This window comes from Ziziphus jujuba, chromosome 11 (genome assembly GCF_031755915.1).
Source record: "Ziziphus jujuba cultivar Dongzao chromosome 11, ASM3175591v1".
NCBI classification, from domain to species: Eukaryota; Viridiplantae; Streptophyta; class Magnoliopsida; order Rosales; family Rhamnaceae; genus Ziziphus; species Ziziphus jujuba.
Window position 1 is genome coordinate 15,690,296 of NC_083389.1, and position 19,602 is coordinate 15,709,897.

General features: G+C 31.8%; 1 protein-coding gene and 1 long non-coding RNA gene across 8 annotated transcripts; one reads left to right on the plus strand and one right to left on the minus strand.

The window, feature by feature from the left end:
* Positions 1–7,015: 7,015 nt before the first annotated feature.
* Positions 7,016–14,369, minus strand: LOC107432701 (5-oxoprolinase 1). Of its 2 annotated transcripts, none has more exons than XM_016043890.4 (3): positions 14,143–14,369; positions 8,755–12,604; positions 7,016–7,473 (listed from the first exon to the last, which is right to left on the minus strand). In XM_016043890.4, the coding sequence occupies exon 2, from the start codon at positions 12,562–12,564 to the stop codon at positions 8,764–8,766; it is 3,801 nt and encodes a 1,266-aa protein (XP_015899376.3). In that variant the 5' UTR covers positions 12,565–12,604; positions 14,143–14,369; the 3' UTR covers positions 7,016–7,473; positions 8,755–8,763. The 2 variants fall into 2 exon arrangements, with proteins under 2 accessions (XP_015899376.3, XP_015899374.3); XM_016043888.4 differs by having other exon boundaries at positions 7,016–7,462; positions 14,143–14,367.
* Positions 14,370–15,428: 1,059 nt separating this feature from the next.
* LOC107432695 (uncharacterized) lies at positions 15,429–19,016 on the plus strand. Of its 6 annotated transcripts, XR_009634710.1 has the most exons (4): positions 15,429–16,549; positions 16,951–17,067; positions 18,017–18,235; positions 18,333–19,016. It is a non-coding gene; the product is annotated as an uncharacterized LOC107432695 (long non-coding RNA). The 6 variants fall into 6 exon arrangements; XR_009634714.1 differs by having other exon boundaries at positions 15,430–16,488; positions 18,017–19,016; XR_009634711.1 differs by lacking the exons at positions 18,017–18,235; positions 18,333–19,016 and adding an exon at positions 17,645–18,010 and having other exon boundaries at positions 15,431–16,549.
* The last annotated feature ends 586 nt before the right edge of the window (positions 19,017–19,602 follow it).

Consider the following 19,602-nt stretch of genomic DNA (forward strand, 5'->3'; position numbering starts at 1 on the left):
ATGAAATCTCTTTTTACAGATTATTCATACGGCTACTCAAAGGGGCATTTAATTAATCCGCATATAGATTTACATATAAAACACATAGAGATCGTATAGAAATCGCAACGAGTTTTCTGCTAATTTCGGAGATAGAAACTAGGGTTTTCAATTGGAGATTGAGTTACAGATGGCTAGGGTTAATTCCCAGTAAACTTTTCAACCATTTATAGCGATAAGAGACTATATTTACAATTACCATAACACCCCCACTTTATTTATAATTGCCTCTGTTATTTAATCTTTTTTTTATGCCCTTTTTCAGTTGGTTTTCTTTCAATCTTCCTTCGCAAGCTAATAAAATTATTAATCTTATCATTAAAATAAATAATTACTTCTTTTTTGTCAGGAAATAAAGAATTAATTCGTGATGAAATTGACTTTTTATATAAAATGTAATTAAAATTTATCAAAAAAGTAATTAAATTGAATTAAGCATGAAAGATAATAGTTTTAATTCAATTGATTGAATTCATATCACAATTATAAATTACGTTATTACTAATCTCTAATCTTTAATCTCTAATAGCAACACCCAAATCGTATCAGCTATTTATCACCAAAAAAAAAAAAAATATATATATATATATATTAGCCGTTTTCCTTTTTTATTTTTTATTTTTTTTTACTATAATTTGGAAGAGAAAGGATTTTCACCAGATTGAGATTTAATTCCCATGTCTGAAAATGTATATTCAATAGTTTTTCTACCATACCAATGCTAAATTTACATTTGCTAAAATTGCTTAGTCAGTGGTCAGTATTAACCCTCCTTTAAATTGCTATTTGGAGTTAATTTTTTTCTTAATTATGTATAATTTACTCACTTCAAATGTCTATTAATATTAGTTAGTTATACTTATATTTTCTTAGTCATTTCATTTCTCAAATAGTCATGAACTTTACAGCAATATATATATATATATATATATATATATGAAAGCTATTCCAAATATTTTTTATTTGTTTACTTTCCTTTTTTTTTTTTTAAACTAAAATTGTAGTTAATATATATGTCTAATAAATTTTAACTAATGCTAAACTAATATTTGAATTAAGTAAGGAAATTACACATAATTATGTAAAACAAAAAAAAAATCAAAAAAAAAAAACCAATGCATTAGCAAAAGAGCACATAATTTGTTTAGTAACATTTACTCAATTCTTCCAAGTCTCTTTTAGGAATTTAGAATTATATGACAGGATTTTTTTAAAATGTAACATTTAACTTCCTTCCTTTCTTTTTTTTTTTTTCTTTTTTTTTAATTACTACAAAAGGAACTTTGAGAATGATAAATATTGCAAGAATATATTGCATATTAATTTAGAAAAGAGAAAAAGTAATTGGTTGCACTAATGATTGAAAAGCTTTAGAATAAAACTGAAACTACTTCTACTATATACGCATGCTTAATTTAATTGACGTTGCTATTATAAGGACAATGAAGACTATTACGTAGAAAATATGTTCTTTTCATGTAGAAGACAAGTTTTTTCTTTTTTCTTTTTTCTTTTTATTTTTTAAAACAAAAATATTACAATATATTGAATAATTTGTTTAAAGTTGTAAAAACATTTGGGAGAAAAGTACCCTAATTTATATGCAAAGTTAAATTGACTAAATTTTTGTTTTACTTATTATTATTATTTTTTTTTTTAGAGAAAAGAGAGAGAGAGAAGAGCTTCGAACTAGATTCCCTTTTCACAATTTTTTTTTTTTTTTAAATATAGGGATGGAAATTCAAATTCGCAATTATCACCCCGGAAAAAATAGTAACTTTGCTAATCGTCTATGTAAGTTTGTATATTCCTTTTGTCTTTGAAATATTATTTTTGGTGACTAACAAATCATGACTTGAATTTTAAAAATTTTATTTTACTTAGTTTCTCCATTGCATTTATATTAATTTGCCCAAAAGTCATTAAAAATTTGTCCACAAATTATTTCAAAAGAGTGAAAAATGATCTAAAATTTAATATTATTTTAGAACATCATCCAAAATCCAATCTCCAATTAAGAAAATTGGTAAGAAGAATCTTTTTTGTTTTTGTTTTTTGTTTTTTTTTGTTTGTTTGTTTGTTTGTTTTTTTTTTTTTTCTTCTTATAATTCATATGTAGCAAAACCAAACCTTCACGTGCATATGAAGAAATTTTCGCACATCTTACTAAAATTCGAAGAAAATTTTATAAGAATTACATTCAGAGCCCCAAAAAAAAAAAAAAAAAAAATTTGCTCAATTTTAACTCTGGCTTTTAGACTTTTAGTTACTTATAAACTAAGAATTGCATTCAGAGCCCAACCAAAAAAAAAAAAAAGCTGGGAATTGCATCGAAATCGAAGTAAAACTCAGAAAGTCAATAATCAATCAAAATCAAACAAATTCAAATATTATACAAAAAATAAAAATAAAAAAAAGAAAGAAAAATACAAGATGAATGTGTCTGAGCAAATGGTGAACAAAATTGAAAAAGAATTCAAATACCAAGCAAAATACTCTTAAAACCCCATACATATCTTTCTCATTCCCCTATCATAAACCCCCAGTGCCCATTTCAGATAAGAGAAAGGTAGAGAAAAAGAATAATTAACCCAAAAAAAGAAGAAAAAAAACACTTTACATAAAAACCCATGAAAAACAAACCCATTTAGAACAGAAACCCAAATGCAAGAGCAACAAAGGAAGCGAGCACTGTAGGAACGAAGACGGTGGAATCAGAAGTAGGGCTTGGTGCTGGAGCTTCGGCGGCAGACACATTTTGGATCGCCGATACGGCCATCAACACAACCACCAAAGAGAAGAAAAATCTCAACCTCAATGCCTCCATCGTGGATTTTTTTTTTCTTTTTTCTTGGCAAAAAATTTTCCCGAAAAGTTTTTTTTTTGAGCGAGAAAAGCGGAGCACAATATTAATGTTTTTAAAAAATTGCTGTGATAGAGAGAGGGGCGGAGATTGGGGGTTTTATAGGTGTTGGAAGCCAAAAAAAGAAAAACGACGTCGTTTAAATGCAGCTGACCGAGGGAGATCACATGGGTTTGTTTTGAGGTCATGATTTTATTCGGATGGACTCCCCGAGTTGCCCGTCGGTTGACAGGTTGTGCTTAACGTTTTTCGGTGCCTTACAGCTGTTGCCAACGGTTTTATTGGCTTTATTTTGTATTTTTATTCTTTTTTTTTTTTCCTGTGGGTCCCAACTTCCCCAACCCAATACCTTTGAGCTGTCTTCCCTAACCACCATCTCTTTTTATTGGGCTCTTCAATATTTTAAAATTTCTCTCTGTTTTTTACTTTTTTACTTATTTGCCCTCAACGTGCCTTTGCCTTTGCTGTTATTTTACGTTTGTCTGTTGAGGGTAATTTCGGGTTTTAGTTTCATTTGTAATTTTATGAGAGGTTCATTGCTCAGCATGAGAAGTAGCATTTGCAAAATGTTACATTTATAGGAATTTGTTGTAGAAATTATAAATATTATTTATTTATTTAGTTATCATAATATTTAAAATATTGAAATTTTATTTTAAAATAAATAAATAAAATAATAAAAGATAATGTTATAATGAAATAACATGATTTTAGAATGGAAAGATGTTTTTTATTAAAGATGAAACAATTTTAACATTTTGTATATGTTGAATTATTGAGTTTTTTTATATAATTGTAATTTTTTCTATAATAACACTTATTTTCTACTGATTGAAACGTAAGAAGGAAAAGAAATATTTATTATTTTATTTTATCATCTATTCATATAAAACAGATAGAGAATAAAACACAAATATTATTCATTGTGTTTGAGAATTTTGAATATTACTATTTTTAAAAAATAGTTGCTGTATTCTAAAAATATTCACCATCTATTAAATCAGTTAGCACTAATACAGGGTGAAAATTGTCTTTAAGGGTAAAGAATCAAATTTTTAGCTCAACTAACAGGTTTTTCTATAATTTTTTTCTTATATGTGTATCCGGTATTTATGTATTTAGTAGTAAAAACTCATATTTAGAATAACAATATTTTGATCTGTTTAGATTTATTAACTAACGACAATTAGCCAATATTACGTATTACGTTTCACCTTGCTTACATCCATATTAAAATACAATTTTAACAAATTTGCTGTAATTTAAGTTGTTAATTTTAGGGAATTGCTTTTTAGTACTTTTTAAACTAAATTATATGTTAATTTGGTTTTGCTAAGAAAATTAATTAGATCAAACTATAATAAATTATAACACCAAGTTTAAAGTTTAAAGTGTAACTTTTTAAATTTAAACGTGTTAATGCAATCCTTCCAAAATAGAGGTAGTAGATTGCAATTAGCCTTTTTATATATTATCTTTAGGAAAATTTAACCTTTTATATATTAATCTCATTTTAATTAAACAGATTTTGAATATTTCAAACTACAAAAAGTCTATAAAAGCATCTCAATAGGATGCCATTGCTATAATTTGACATTGTTTCCCAACTGGTATTTTTAATTGGTGATGTCAAAATTTGCTAATACTAAGATGTGTTAAATTTGACATTGCTATTTTTTTTTTTTTTTTTGGGACAATGATTCCATAAAAGTAAAGTACGTGGATTCCAAAACTTTTTATTTGTTAAATATAATTATTTTGTTTTTGAATGAGAGAAAATGGATTTCATCACCATTTAATAATATTTATAATTGAGTATTATCACTTTATAGCACATATCATTAGATTATTTTATCACTATTTAATAATATTTATAATTAAGTATTATCATTTTATAGCACATATCATTATAATATGAATGGTAAGCGTTACATTAATATTGATATTTAACATTAAAAAGCTAATATTAATGTTATAATTTAAAAATCATAATGCCAAAGTAGCATTTTACCATTAAAGATTCTTTAACATAGTATTTTAATTTTATTTTTTTTCGGTATGACAGATTTAATTTAGTTTTTATTTTTTTCTATTGAATTGTGTACAGTTAGTTCTTGTCAGTGTTAAGAGTAGTTAGGTATTCTAATTACTTATAAATTTATAAGAGAAAAAAACAAACCATTAAATAAAACACAATTTAAAATTGCATTAGCTTTTTATTTTTAATTTTTCTAATTTCAAATTTTTAATTAATGGGTATGTTAAATAAATTTTAATTAATACTAACACTAATAAATAGTTAAAATAAATAAACTAATTGACAATTTAGATGAAAAACAAAAGCCAAAATATCTACGATATTTTGAAAGAAATGTGGGGTGGCGAGGCATTTGGCTACGAGGACAAAGTCATCCCCACAATGATAGTGAAAGTCAGGCAGCTGAATAACATACAACCCCAAATATGTAGTTATATGTGGTCCTCACATTTTTCATAACTTTTTGAGTTCACGAGCAACAATTTTGAGCCAATTACTTAATATATAAATGATTTAGAGCCAATTGTAAGGTTATATTCCATTGGAGAAATGATGAGTCTCGGAACTCACACAAATTCTTCATGTCCTTTTAATGAGTAATTATTAAAAATTTGGTATTTAAACTTGATGGCTAATTATGATAGTTGATTGCATCTGCCAAATTCATTTATTCGATTTTTGTTTTTCTTTAATCAAATCCATTCAAATTTCATATTTGATATATATATATATATATATATATATATATATATATATATATAAGATTGGTTAAAATCATAATTTGGAGACAATAAAGTCGACTGCGAATTAATAGATATCTCAACCATGCATTACCATCAAATTTAATTAAAAATGATTACCAATGATGGTGGGTAATTATTTTTATTAAGTTTACTTGTTGAAAAATAGTGGCTTTTATTATTATTATTATTATTATTATTTTTAAGGATTATGCATGATTCAAGAAATCAAACTTTTTCAATTTTTTTCATGATTCTTTTCAACGGTATATAAAATTTTCATGGGATGACGTGGATATTCGTTTGGATTCAAATATTTTTGGCCATGTCCTTTTCAACTAGACGTGATATTTTCTAATTGATTGATTCCAAGAAATTATTGGTATGTGAAGACGTATAAATAAATAGATAAATTCAAAATAAATGGTCCCCTCATTCATTAGATTTTAGCTAATGAATTAAATTCAGCTGTCCTAAATCATATCTGCATAGGAGTTGGAGTGTCAACCTCACTTGTTTAAAATATCAATTTATCAATGTGAGTCAATATTTATTAGGTATCTTAATTGATTATAAATTTAAAAATTAAAAATAAAAAATAAAAACCATCAATTTGAAATTATGTTTAATTTGGTATTTATGTATATGGCAATATTTATTTTTTTATTTTTTAGCTTTGTAGTTATTTGAGATTCTAACAGATTTTAACTATACTAAAATACTTTACGAAAAGAAAAAAATAATGTTAAAATACATTTGAGATAAGTAAATTATATATAATTAGATCGAAAACAAGGGGAAAAAAAAAAAAACAATTAGTTACCAAATGACACCTCAAATTTTTTTTTTTTTTTTTTTTAAACATAGATCAAAGAAACACCTAATATTTTTTTTTTTTTGAAAAAAGATTGTGGTAATAGAAACACCTAATATATTAGTTTTTCTTTTTTTCTTTTTTGGAAAAAATTTAATAAGACAAACACATTCTATATGAGCATTGCAAATGACCCTAAAACTCCCAAAAACTTGTGTTCTAAACTGTTTTCCTAAGGTCACCAAGAGAATAGTGTAGAAAGGTCACATTTTCACTAATCAATTCTTAATTGAACCAATTGCAGTTTACTTACTAAGTTGGGAAAAGTAAAAAAAAAAATGAGGGGGTTTAAAATGTTAAAACATACACACTTGAATTTACTGCTATGGAAAATTTAGTTCAGGAAGGAAATCCACCCACTCTGCAGTTTGCAGGCATGTATACTGTAAAAACATATGTTGTTTAGCTAACACGTTTTAAAAACAGATTTTGATCAGTCAAGGGAAGATGCTTCCTCTCAGTCAGCCACAACAGAGCATATTTTGGGATTTGTATGAGAAAAATTTAACCAAGGAACATTATGTTAATACTTGAAATTTGTATGGCTGTGGGATTTCATTATTGAACAACAAAATGAAACATAGACGTGCTTATAATCCTTTTTTTTTTTTTTTTTTTTTTTGGTAAAACCAAATCAATTATTTCAATGAGAGACCTCAATCTAAGGTTTACAGAAAAGTACCAGGAACCAGCCATGTGAATGCAGGTATCACCCCACTCTTATTTCCTGAGCAAGGACGATGTTCGATGGATTTAGACAACAGATCATTTCTCAGCAGCAGCTTTTTGCTCCTTTAATACTCAGCTGCTACTAAGTCCCAACTGCACAAACACGGTCATACTCGAAAGATTCAAGGATAACTAGTGTGAAAGGCTTAAAACTGATCAATCCACAGCTGCTTCTTTTCCTGTTGAAACACTTTTATCAGCAAGAGAAGTGGAGTTTATACAGTTAGCCCAAAAATCTTATAAGAAGGTTCATCAACAAACAATAGCAGGCAAATGACACTCCATAAAAGTCACCTCCCCATCTAGGATGGTCACTTTTGAGAAACAGAGCTATTCAAAATATCAAGTCTCAGTAAATTTCTACTTCCTAGTTACTCTTTGTCTCTAGCTGCCAAAAATCGTGAAACGGCAAACCATGATTTTAATTTATAAAATCACTCGCAAGATTTCAAAAAGTATGAAGCATCCAATGCTGAAATCCGAGCCTACGAGGATCACAAAACAAGGCAGACAATCTCAGATACAGAAATAACAAGGGAAACTTTTTTTTTTTTTTTTTTTTTGGTAAATAACAAGAAGGAAGACTTACCATGCCAAACAGTGGCCAAATCCAATTAAAAAGTTACAAGTTATTCCCCACGTTTTATTCTAGTAAAAAAATTAATAATAAGGTTGGTTTCATCGGACGAGGCTGTATTTCAAGCAGTATTGTTTCCATTTACAAAAGAGGTATTATAAAACAGAGGGAAAAAAAGAAGAAAAAGTAAGCAAAGGGTTTTATGGGATGACAGCTATGTTTCTTTCTGGTTTGACACCTCTTGGAAACCAGAAAAAAGAGGTTCAACCTCTCTTTCTGATGCAATCCAATATATAATGTGATCTGCTGACTCATCCCATAGGTGTATTTTTGCCTTAGTTGCTAATCAAGGTGAGTTTTAGATTGTTCCATTTCAGTCTCTCTCCTAACATAACAATGTTCCTTTTTGTAATTTAGTTACTTCTAATAATGGAAAGGCAAAAGTCCCCAAGAAAATGCAGATGCAGTAAATATTTTTTGCAGATTAGAGAAAAAAGAAAAACCAAAAAAAAAGGGAAACAAAAAAGGGAAAAAAAAAAAAAAAAAGAACTGCCACCAGGATCATAAAACCAGTCTGAAAATGTATCGTAAATTTATAGAGGAAACCCACCATTTTCAAATAGAATAACTAATTTTGGTTACTACTGAGGGCATGATTCATGTTAAAACATTTCTTACCAAGTTCACATAGAACCAACAGGTAACTCACAACAAACATTCTAGACTTCACAACATAGAACCAACATGTAACTCACAACAAACATTCTAGACTTCAAATAGCCAAGCTAATTTTGTTATTAATCCCTGTAAAAAAGTGGTTTACATTACTCATCCATATGCTCCAGTAACATACCAGACCAGTTGTAGTGGCTCTCATAAAAAAGTAATGCTTACCATGAAGAATCAATGAAGGGAACCCCATCCACCGCCACCAGGAGTTAAAATTTGAAGTCTTTCACCTGCCTGTACCTTAATTGTGTTCTTACCCCCCAGGTAAACCATTCTCTTATCTTTTGTGATCAGGTAGTTAGCCCCACGAGATCCATCTTTTCCTCCATTTAACCCTCTTGGAGCATGAACACGCCTCTCTGAAAGAATGCTCACAACAACAGGGCGCTTGAACTCTATCTCCCTGACCAGCCCATCACCTCCTTTGCGCAGTCCAACTCCGCCACTATTCTCTCTGAGACCAAATTTATGCAGTATAACAGGATATCTCTGCTCGAAAATCTCTGGGTCAGTCATTCGTGTATTGGTCATATGGCATTGGATTCCACTGGTTCCATCCCAGGTTGGCCCAGCCCCACTGCCACCTCCAATTGTCTCATAATAACCAAACGTATCATCCCCAAAAGTGAGATTATTCATACAGCCTTGTGAACAAGCACAGGCCTGAAATGCAGTAAGTACAACATCAGTTATTCTCTGGGATGTGAGAACATTACCCCCAACTACTGCAGCCTTATCACTTGGAGAGAGGAATGAGCCTGGTGGTATATGGATTTTTACAGGAGCCAGACAACCTTGATTGAGGGGAATATCAACATCCACCAAACAGCGAAGACAGTATATGACTGCTGCAGCTGTTACTGCTTCTGGTGCATTCCAATTCCCATAAACTTCTGGACTGGTTCCACTAAAATCAAAATTTGCTTCACCTTTGTCCGAATCAATTGTAAGTTTCAAATGAATGACAGACCCATCATCCATGTAATCCTCTTCTTCAATAGTCACAGAATTTCTATCTCCAAAACTATTTGATTGAGATGAAACTCTAGAACCAACAGACTTCAACATTTCTCTTACTGCTCCTTCAGCATTCGACTGTACATATGTCATGTAAGCCTGAACAGTGTCCAAACCATACTGCTCAATAAGCTCTTTGATAAGGGAAATCCCTCTCTGATTTGCAGCTACTTGAGCTCGAAGATCTGATAAATTATCTTGAAGCCTACGGGTTCCTGGGATCTTATGTTCTATTTTATCCGAAGAGGGGAACATCAAAAGTTTCACAATTCCTTCTTCTTGAAAGATTCCCTTTTCTACAAGCTTAAATGCTTTTATGGCAGCACCTTCCTCCCATATCGACTTGGAAAAGGGTGGCATGCTTCCAGGAGTAATGCCACCAATCTCTGCATGATGTCCTCTACTTGCCACAAAAAATACCAGCTTTCCATTATCAAAAACAGGAGTAATAACAGTAATATCAGGAAGATGACTGCCTCCAGAACAAGGATGATTGGTGACCAAAACATCTCCTTCACTCAAATTGTCACCCCAGAAGTTGATCTGCCACCTAACTGTACTAGACATAGCCCCTAAGTGCACAGGAACATGAGGGGCATTAGCAACTAGTCCCCCATCAGGTCCAAAAAGGGCACATGAGAAATCTAGTCGTTCCTTTATGTTTGTTGAGATAGACGTTCTCTGTAGGGTCCTTCCCATCTGTTCAGCTATACCCATAAACCTGTGATTGAAAATTGACAGCTGCACAACATCTGCAACCTTTTCTGCTACCTTCACGGTGCTTGAAGTAGACTCTATCTCAATTTTAATGTTTCCATATTTGGTTATGACAGCTTTACAGCTGGGTTCTACTATCACGGTACTGTTTCCGTTCATGATGATTGCAGGACCAGGGATGACGTGCCCATATCCTAGCTTCTCAAGCTTGAATAGTGGTGCATCTTTCCATTCATTCCCAAAATAAACCTTGTAAGAGCCTTCAATTTTAGGAGTACCAGATGCACACTGTGTAGCCTGTGGCTTCAATATATTAGTGACTCCCACACCACGGACTCTAACGTCACATATTAAGATTTTCCTGTTCTGCAATTTAAAACCATACTCCTGCTGGAACATCTTCACAAATTCCACATCATAGTCACTTAAAACTCCATTTTTGGCTTTCTGTTTAACCATGATTGAAGTGTCTGTACCTTCATACCTTAGATTTAGATATGTCTCTGTTGTAATGTTTCCATCTCTGAACCCTTGCTCTTGCAGCTTCTGTTTTACCTGCTTCAGTAAATTAGCTTCCCTATTAGAGACCTCAATCACAGATTCAGGACCATAAACAGCAGAATATGGCTCCTGTGCCTCTTCTACAACATCTGCCAATCCCATCCCATATGCACTTAAAATCCCACAAAACCTGTGAATGAGTACCTCTTTCATACCCAAAGATCTAGCAATGGCACAAGCATGTTGCGGCCCTGCACCTCCGAAGCAAGCAAGAGCATGGTTCCTTGTCTCATGGCCCTTCATCTCAGTCAATTGCCTTATTGGACGACACATTGTTTCATTAGCCACATTCACAAATCCCATTGCAATCTCCTCTACTGTCATGTCCTTTGCAGATGGATCCTGACTCTTTCTGTAAGAATTTATTTGTATTGCAAGCTTCTCAAACTCTTCTCTTGTTGCCTTGATATCTAAAGGCTGGTCTTCATTGGGGCCAAAGATGGATGGAAAATAATCGGGAATAACGAATCCTAAAACCAAGTTTGCATCTGTAACTGCCAATTCTCCTCCTTTCCGGTAACACACTGGACCTGGATGTGCCCCCACAGATTCCGGTCCAACCCGAAAAGCTCCAAACTGGAACTTCAACTTTGATCCACCACCTGCAGCAACAGTATTTATGTCGAGCTGAGGCGCTTGTATTATGGCACCAGCAATCTGGGTTTCCAGGACTTGTTCATAAGTTCCAGCATAACGGCTCACATCCGTAGATGTACCACCCATGTCAAACCCAATGAGGGGTTTGTCTGTTTCAAGCCCAAAAAGAGTCTGTGAATAACCAACAACCCCACCAGCGGGACCTGACAAAACTGCTTTATGCCCTGAAAATCGATTCTCTGGTGCAAGTCCTCCGTCAGATTGCATAAACAAAACATTCACCTTCCCCAGTGCTTCATCAAATTTGGACATGAACCCTGATAAGTATTCTTTAATTACTGGAGTCAAGTATGCATCCACACTAGCTGTCAGACCCCGAGGAACAGCTCGAACCATGGGCGTCAGAGCTGAAGATAAGGAAACATGTTTGAAGCCCAAACTCACAGCTAACTTTTCCACAGCTATTTCGTGCTGTGGATAAGTATAGGAATGCATCAAAACAACAGCCAAACAGTTAATCCCTTTGTCCAACAGACCTTTTAGTAAAGGCTTTAGAGCTTCTTCTTTAAGAGGCTTCACAACCTTAACAAGCTCACCTGAAACCCCTTTAATTAATGTGGAAGAGCCCTGATTTTCTCCCTCATCTTGAACAAGCTCAATCCTCTCATCGACCTCAATAACCTCCTCATAAAGGTTTGATGGTTTTGACACAGTGAGGTCAAATATTTTTGGACGAGCTTGGTTACCAATCTGGAGCAGATCAGAGAACCCTTGAGTCACACACAGCGCAATCCTTTCTCCTTTTCTCTCTAAAAGTGCATTTGTTGCCACTGTTGTACCCATCCTTATCCACTCTATCTTATCAGTTGGTATTTTTGAACTACGTGGAATTTTCTCCCCTGTAAATTCTTCAAGAATCCTCCGAATTCCTTCAACTGGAGCATCTTCATAGTTTGATGGGTCAACAGACAAAAGTTTCAAAACTCGACCATCAGGTTGACCAGGAATTTCGGCATAAACATCAGTGAATGTGCCCCCTCTGTCAATGCAAAACCTGAGTTTGTCTCCATTGACACTCCCCATTTTGTGCTCAGAGCTCAAGAATAAATTATGTTAATGCAACCTGCAATTCAGAATTAAAAAGATAAATGTCAATACTAGAAATTATTAAACCATTCTAAAAGGAACTGCATACACCAGTGCTGGGTTTATATTGACTTGGAAATCTTAATTCTATACAACTCTAAGAACGTAGGGTTTATATTGACTTGGAAATCTTAATTCTATACAACTCTAAGAACGTGAATTTCATTATGAGAGACTTTGCAACCTATTAAACTCAATTGGATGCAAACCCTTAGAATTGAAAGTAACTTAACAACAAACAACAAGCATAAACTAAGTGTTGAAAGAAAATTTACGAAGCAATCATCAACACGTGAAACAAGAAATATTAGCTGGTGGACTAAGCAAAATATTTGGGCTGTCATGCATCAAACTGTCATCTTTTATAGGTCATACAGCTTAATTTACTGTTCTTTGAAAGAAAATCTGAAGAACTGTGTGCATTGTTTTAGATTCCCCTTAACATCAATAATTTCTCATTCACTTCATAGCCACTTCCTAGGAATTTTTCACTATTTCTCCTACTGTCATGGCTCTAGCTGCTTCATATTTTCAAATCCATATATGGGACATCTAATCTACATTCCAGCCTTCAGAAAACTTGAAGTTGGAAAGATTGCCCAAATGATAAAAATTTAACTTTCTTGGCAAAATTGGGATCTCAAGTCCATTTTAACTAAATCCGGAATAAGAATTCATATGCGTCTACTTTACAACAGCTCCACCAAAAGTCTAAATAAATAAACAAAAGAATATAACCCCAAAGAACAAGGAAACCCATGTTCTATAGATACAAAAAACAGCACTAAACAGTCAAGCCATATTCAACTAGCAGCAGCTAAAACAAGTGAGCACAATAACCATACAAACAGAAACAGAACCGCCAAAAGAAAGAATACCCATTCTCATATCTGATCAACTAAAAGAATCCCAGAAGTTAAAAGCAAAGAATATTCAGATACAGTGATTAGTGACACAGAATTGAAAACCATGTGATTCCTGATTCTATTCTCCAGAAAGTGAGTATTTGATTGTGCAAATGCATTGCAGAAGAAACAGGAATTAATATCATGGATTCATGTAATATGCATAAAATAACAGTAATGATCTAAGTATCTTTTATTTATTTATTTTTTATTTTGCTAAAATCTAAGACGGTTGCAGCCATATAGTTCGATATCCAGTATAGACTTAACACTGTTTGCAACAATTGAGAACCATTTTCAGCTGCCAATATAAACATATAAATACAAATTTATATACACATAATACCCATATACACATACAGACACAATACAATAGTATGCCTGCACGCTAAACTCAATTTTCGCTCTTGGCTTGCAGAGCAAAATAAAGCAAGCAAATTTCCTAGAAAATCAAGCAACTGATACAAACATAAGCATTAAACCCATAACAGAAATTCTAAGAACATACAAAAAAACACATGTAGAAACCAAACATGAGCAAAACAATAAAAACCCATTAAACAAAAAAGTAAATGAAACCCACAAACAAATGGAAGGAGTGGTAAAAAACCTGAAAGATAAACAAGCAAAAGCTAGCCTTTGGATTTGATTCAGAGTGGTTCTGTGGGGCCAGTAACTATAGAGAGAAAGGAGGAAGAAACACCAAAATAAATTAGGAAAACAAAATCAATGAGGATTCCAATTTCATTCAGCAATCTGCCAATCGGTGTAGCAGAGAAGTAGTTTTTATTTATTTATTTATTTATTTTTTTTTTGGGTCAATAATAGCATAGGCGTAGTTGGTAGTCACACATATATACACTGTATCTAATTTCCTCCCTCCGTTTATATATTTGTTACCTTTTTTTTTTTATTTTTATTTTTATTTTTTGGGTTCGAATTAAAAATAATGATAAAAAAGAATATCTCACGTGCATATTTGTTGGATAGGAAATGATTTGAGGATGGAAATCAAAGGCCTTCACATTGAATTTGTTAATCGTTGTTTCGGTTCATCTGTATTCAGACGGTGTTTTGGGAATCGTGCAACAGTTTTCTAAATATATTATTTATTTATCTCTCCTAGAAAAGCATATGCAATTATTAATTAAAATAATTATGATATATATATTTTTTTAATATATACTGTCGAAGTAGGTTAATTGTAATGATGGAGTATTATTTATATTTATGAAAATACAAATTTAAATAATACAAGACACAGGAAAAATAAATAATTTATATTTATTATTTATTTTATTTTTTTGGTAATTAATATTCACTGTCATGGTTATGACATTCCTCAATTATTTTTATCTCCTATCAAAAAAAGATATAACTAATATACATTTTAAATATTCGATTTTTTTTTTAACATTTATTTGGTGTTTTCTTGAAATACCATTGTTTTTTTTTAATTTTTTATTTTTATCACAGACTACTTATAACATTTAACAATAATATTACAACATCAATTGATTGACCGTTTTATTAATTTATTATATATGTTTTCCTGACAGATAAATATATTTTTACATATATTTGGCCACGTTGATTTGTTAACAGTATTAAATATATAAATACAGTATTAAAAAAAAATTGGAACATCATTATGGTGAGCTCAATAATGGTGATTAAGATATCAAAATTCTATATTGCATTGTGGCTTAAAAATGTACAATAAAAAAAATTATAAAATTGTTTAATTAAAAAAAAATTGAAGAGAAACTTCAACACAAAACAGCTAAAAATCCCAGTAATTTTTCTCTTATCTTTCATGGATTTATTTAAAATCCAAAGTTTGATATAATAATAATAACAATAATAATAATAAGGAGGTTGGATTAAATTCAAGACCCGACCCGGAAAACCGCCAGAGAGACGTAGAGAGAGAGAGAGAGAGAGAGAGAGAGAAAGAGGCACAGGTTGGGAATTTCGGAAGTGTAGATGGAGAAGAAGATTTTGATTATGGGATTGTTTTTCTTGTTAAGGAATTTTGTTATTTTCTTGGGAAAAATACAAAAATATTAAGCTTTCTTACACGGAATTTAATCATTTCATCATAAGCTTTCTGTTTCTTCTTCCTCTTCCAAGTCTTCGTTCTTCCTTCCTTTCCTTGTTCATATCCTTGTATGAGAAATCGAAATGACTAATAGGGTTTTAGCTTCAGCTTCCTCAACATTTTTTCTTGCTTATTTCATCCTATGATGCTCAAAACCTTGAAGAATGGGTGTCAAAAAAGAAAATTATACTGCAAATGTACCACTCTGCCACCTTGTTTCTTCTCTCTCCCTCCACTTTCTGCTACTTACTACTCATGAGTTCTGCTAGTCTGTTTAAAAATTTGGTTGCTTGCTGAAATATATATAATGGGTTTGTTCCCAATTCAGTTTTTCTTTTGAATATTTAATGTGGAAAAAAAAATAAAAATGAGAAGAATTAATTTCCAAGTTTTACTCTTAATAATTAAGAACCCATCATTTGGTTGGAAAATTCTCACTATTTCAATGCGAATTGTTTTGTGTCTTTGTTTTTTTCATTGTTATATAATTTGGTTCATTGCAAATCATCTGAATTGATGATCGATGAATTATTATATATTTTTGTTTCCATACTAAGTAAATATAAGTTCTGAAGCAGAGTTGGATGTAAGCAAGTGGAGTGTTGAGTTTTGAGGGATATGGAAAGCTGGGAGAGGGCTAAAAGCTTGATCTCTAATATGATTATCTTCTCCTAATTATCCATTTCTTCAAAAAATAATTTTATAGGAGGCCATGGAAGAAGGACCTAAGCTACTGATATACCATATGCATCTCAGACTGGAAATGTATTGGACATGGCAAAACAAGTTGGCCGTGAAGCTGAGCGCAGAGGCTGCCCTGTCAAGCTTCTATCTTCTGCAGAGAAATCAGCATTGGTAAGAAGGAGCACATTATGCTGTGTTTGGTCTCAGTGATTCCGGTTACCAGAAATTTAATGTAATGATATATATACACATATATATATATATATATATATATATATATATATATGTTCTCTTTTTCCCTCTCTTTGGTGTCAATCTGTTAGATTTTTATCTATATTGATCATTGAGGGTGGAATATTAAATATTGATGTATTTATTATGACATATAAAATCTTGAATAAAAATTTGAATTCTGATTTATGATCTTCAAACAAGCTTAGATTGCTTACATTTTGTCTTGTTTATCTCTGTTGTTTTTCTTCAATAGTTTAACAAGTTATCTGCTTGTAAAATTTATTCTGTATTCGTGGTATAATTTTTGTGGATGTTGTTACATGATTTCTACACAATATAATGTATGTTACAGTGATAAAGTTGCTTCGATTGGAATTCATTAGTTATATATGGCTACAGCTTGTTGCGAAGAATCTTGACTGAAGACTTTAGTATCTTGGGGCAACTGCCATAGTTGAAAGAGGTTTAGGAAATGACCAACACCAAATCAGGGTATGGCTACAGTACACCATAGCTGTAAGTTAATTATTCTCGAACTGACAAAGGGACAGATAAATATGTTGTTTTAGTTTCACTGGTTTTATTCTTTTTTGAGTTTTGACGGAGTTTGGTTGGGATTTCAATGATTGTGTGTTTGTATAATGTAACTTATACGGTTCACAGTGTAGATTAATTTATGAGAAACCCTTTTCCAGCCATTCTTGCAAAAGAAAAAGAGTCTCTGTTGTTTTTCAGTTATTAGTTTTTACCATGGATGAAAATTGAATAACTTTTAATTTTCAGTCAAGTTTTCTTGTAGAAACCTTTAGTTTCCTTTCTACAGAGATAGAAGTCTTTACGATGTTTAAATTTGCATAGTTCCCTTTCCAAGTTATAAATGTGGTTAGTTTTTACATTCTCTGTTTGTAAGCAATCTTTCTCATCTTAGATTTCCTAAATGAGTTCTTTTTGTATTATAACTATGCTGTGCACAAGTAGGTATTTTTTGCCTCTGGATGTCAAACATGAATGCTAGTGAAAATTTTCTTTGGATTCTTTCTTTCCATCTCTTTTCCTCATCCATTTCTAAATTCATTTGAACATGCTCATGTAGACCCGAAATCAACCATTGACTAAGGGAGGTTGTGGAAAAGATGTGCGCCACTTGGAATTCTTCAAACATTTAAGTACATAAGTAAACGATTTTAGCAAGGCATACTAGTTCCTCAAAATCGGTTGTTGCTAATTTATTTTGCATTTTATTCAGCAGTATATGTTTCTTGTAATAAAACACAAATTTCTGATTAAAGTAGTTTTTCATACATTCTGTTTCATGGGGTTTTGATGAATCAATTAACATAATAGATATACCAACTGAATTATTTATTAATGACGTTGAAGTTGGTCGGTTAATAGTTTATTTTTTGGTTGGTAAAAAAGGTTGGCCTTTTAATGAATGAATATAATTTGTTTTTTTAGCATACAGGTATTGGAGCATTTTCCTTAGTTCAAATGCCGTTTGAATGGCTGGTACAATTGGTTCCTTCTTTGAAAACCAGAGCATTTTCCATATCTTCCTCTCTTTCAGCTCACCCAAATCAAGTGCACTTAAAACTGTAAATGTAGTATCATTGACAACACCTTATAAAAGGACACGATTGGGGTCTCTGCTGAACATGGCTAAGCCAGCTCGATCCTGAGGAATGTATGGCATAAAATACGATTTTTTAAGGCCCATTGTTGATAAGCAACCAAATGAATCACCCATTAATGCCATATTATTTTGTTTCTGTCATGATCAGGCACTCATATTCCAATATGGTTTCATAAAGATTCCCCTCCACCGTCACCTACATCTCTTCCTCTCATTCTCATTGGACCTGGAACTAGTTGTGCACCTTTCCATGGATTTGTGGAGGAAAGATCCATCCAAAGTGCGACCGATACAAACGACTTTTTTATAGAAAGATTTTTGGTTGTCTCATTCACAAAATGATGGGGTACTATCAGAAGCAGAAGGGGGAGAGGCTTTTACGTGGCATTCTCAAGAAACCAGCAACAGAAGGTATATGTGCAGCATAAGATGAAAGAATACAGCCGGAGGCTATGGAATTTGTTGAACCAGGGAGCTGCAGTCTATGTTGCCTGTTCTTCAGCCCAAATGCCCTCAGATGTATCATCAGCCTTTAAAGATATTGTTAGATGGCTTAGGGCACTGCATAAGGCTGCTAAGTAGTTTGTAGAAGCATGGACTTGACCTCTGGTTGAATCTTCAATATCATCTAGATAGAAAATAGGCAAGCTTCTGGCTGAAAATTCTAAGAATGGATTTACAGCACTGAGCTAGAAGGCGAAAATACTTTTGGTTATGTATTATTTTGGTGAATGTAGAGTCCTTAAGAAGAAAAATTGAGGAATATAATATTAAACGACTCTTACAATTTTTTAGATTTTTGGAAACATTTGACGGAAACACACTAACAATTTGCTACCATTGATGGGAAACGTGTTTTTACATTTTTCCTTTTATACGTTTTTACAAAAGAATGAAGAAAATAAACATAATAATAAATATTTATTGAAAAAATAAAAATAAAAAATATGATACAAAATATTGTTAAAGAAATTTTAAAAATTTTACCTTTTATATTCAAAGATGTTGTTTAGTAATAACATAAAAAAAATATCATTTTTTGTTTTTTGTTTTTTTGGTATTTTGTTTTTTGTTTTTTGGGTAAAAGGAGAAAATACCCCTCGATGATGGTGTTTATTAGATTCAATTTTTATTTATTTATTTATTTGTTATTTCTCGTCCTAAAGTACAGCATTTTGTGGTACCAAAATCCACATGTTTTTATGCCTTCGTTTGTGATAAAAAAGTCCCTGCATACTTCTTCATGACTACGTATCTTTCCTCATTTCCTCGTAATTCTCTGTAAAATGTCCTCCAAACAGTCTTCCCAATATGATTCCTTTCCCACGTACTTATATATTTTAATTAATTTATAATATTTTGTTACCACCGAACTTTTGGAATTTATGGCTTTGTGATTTTTTTTATATATTATAAGT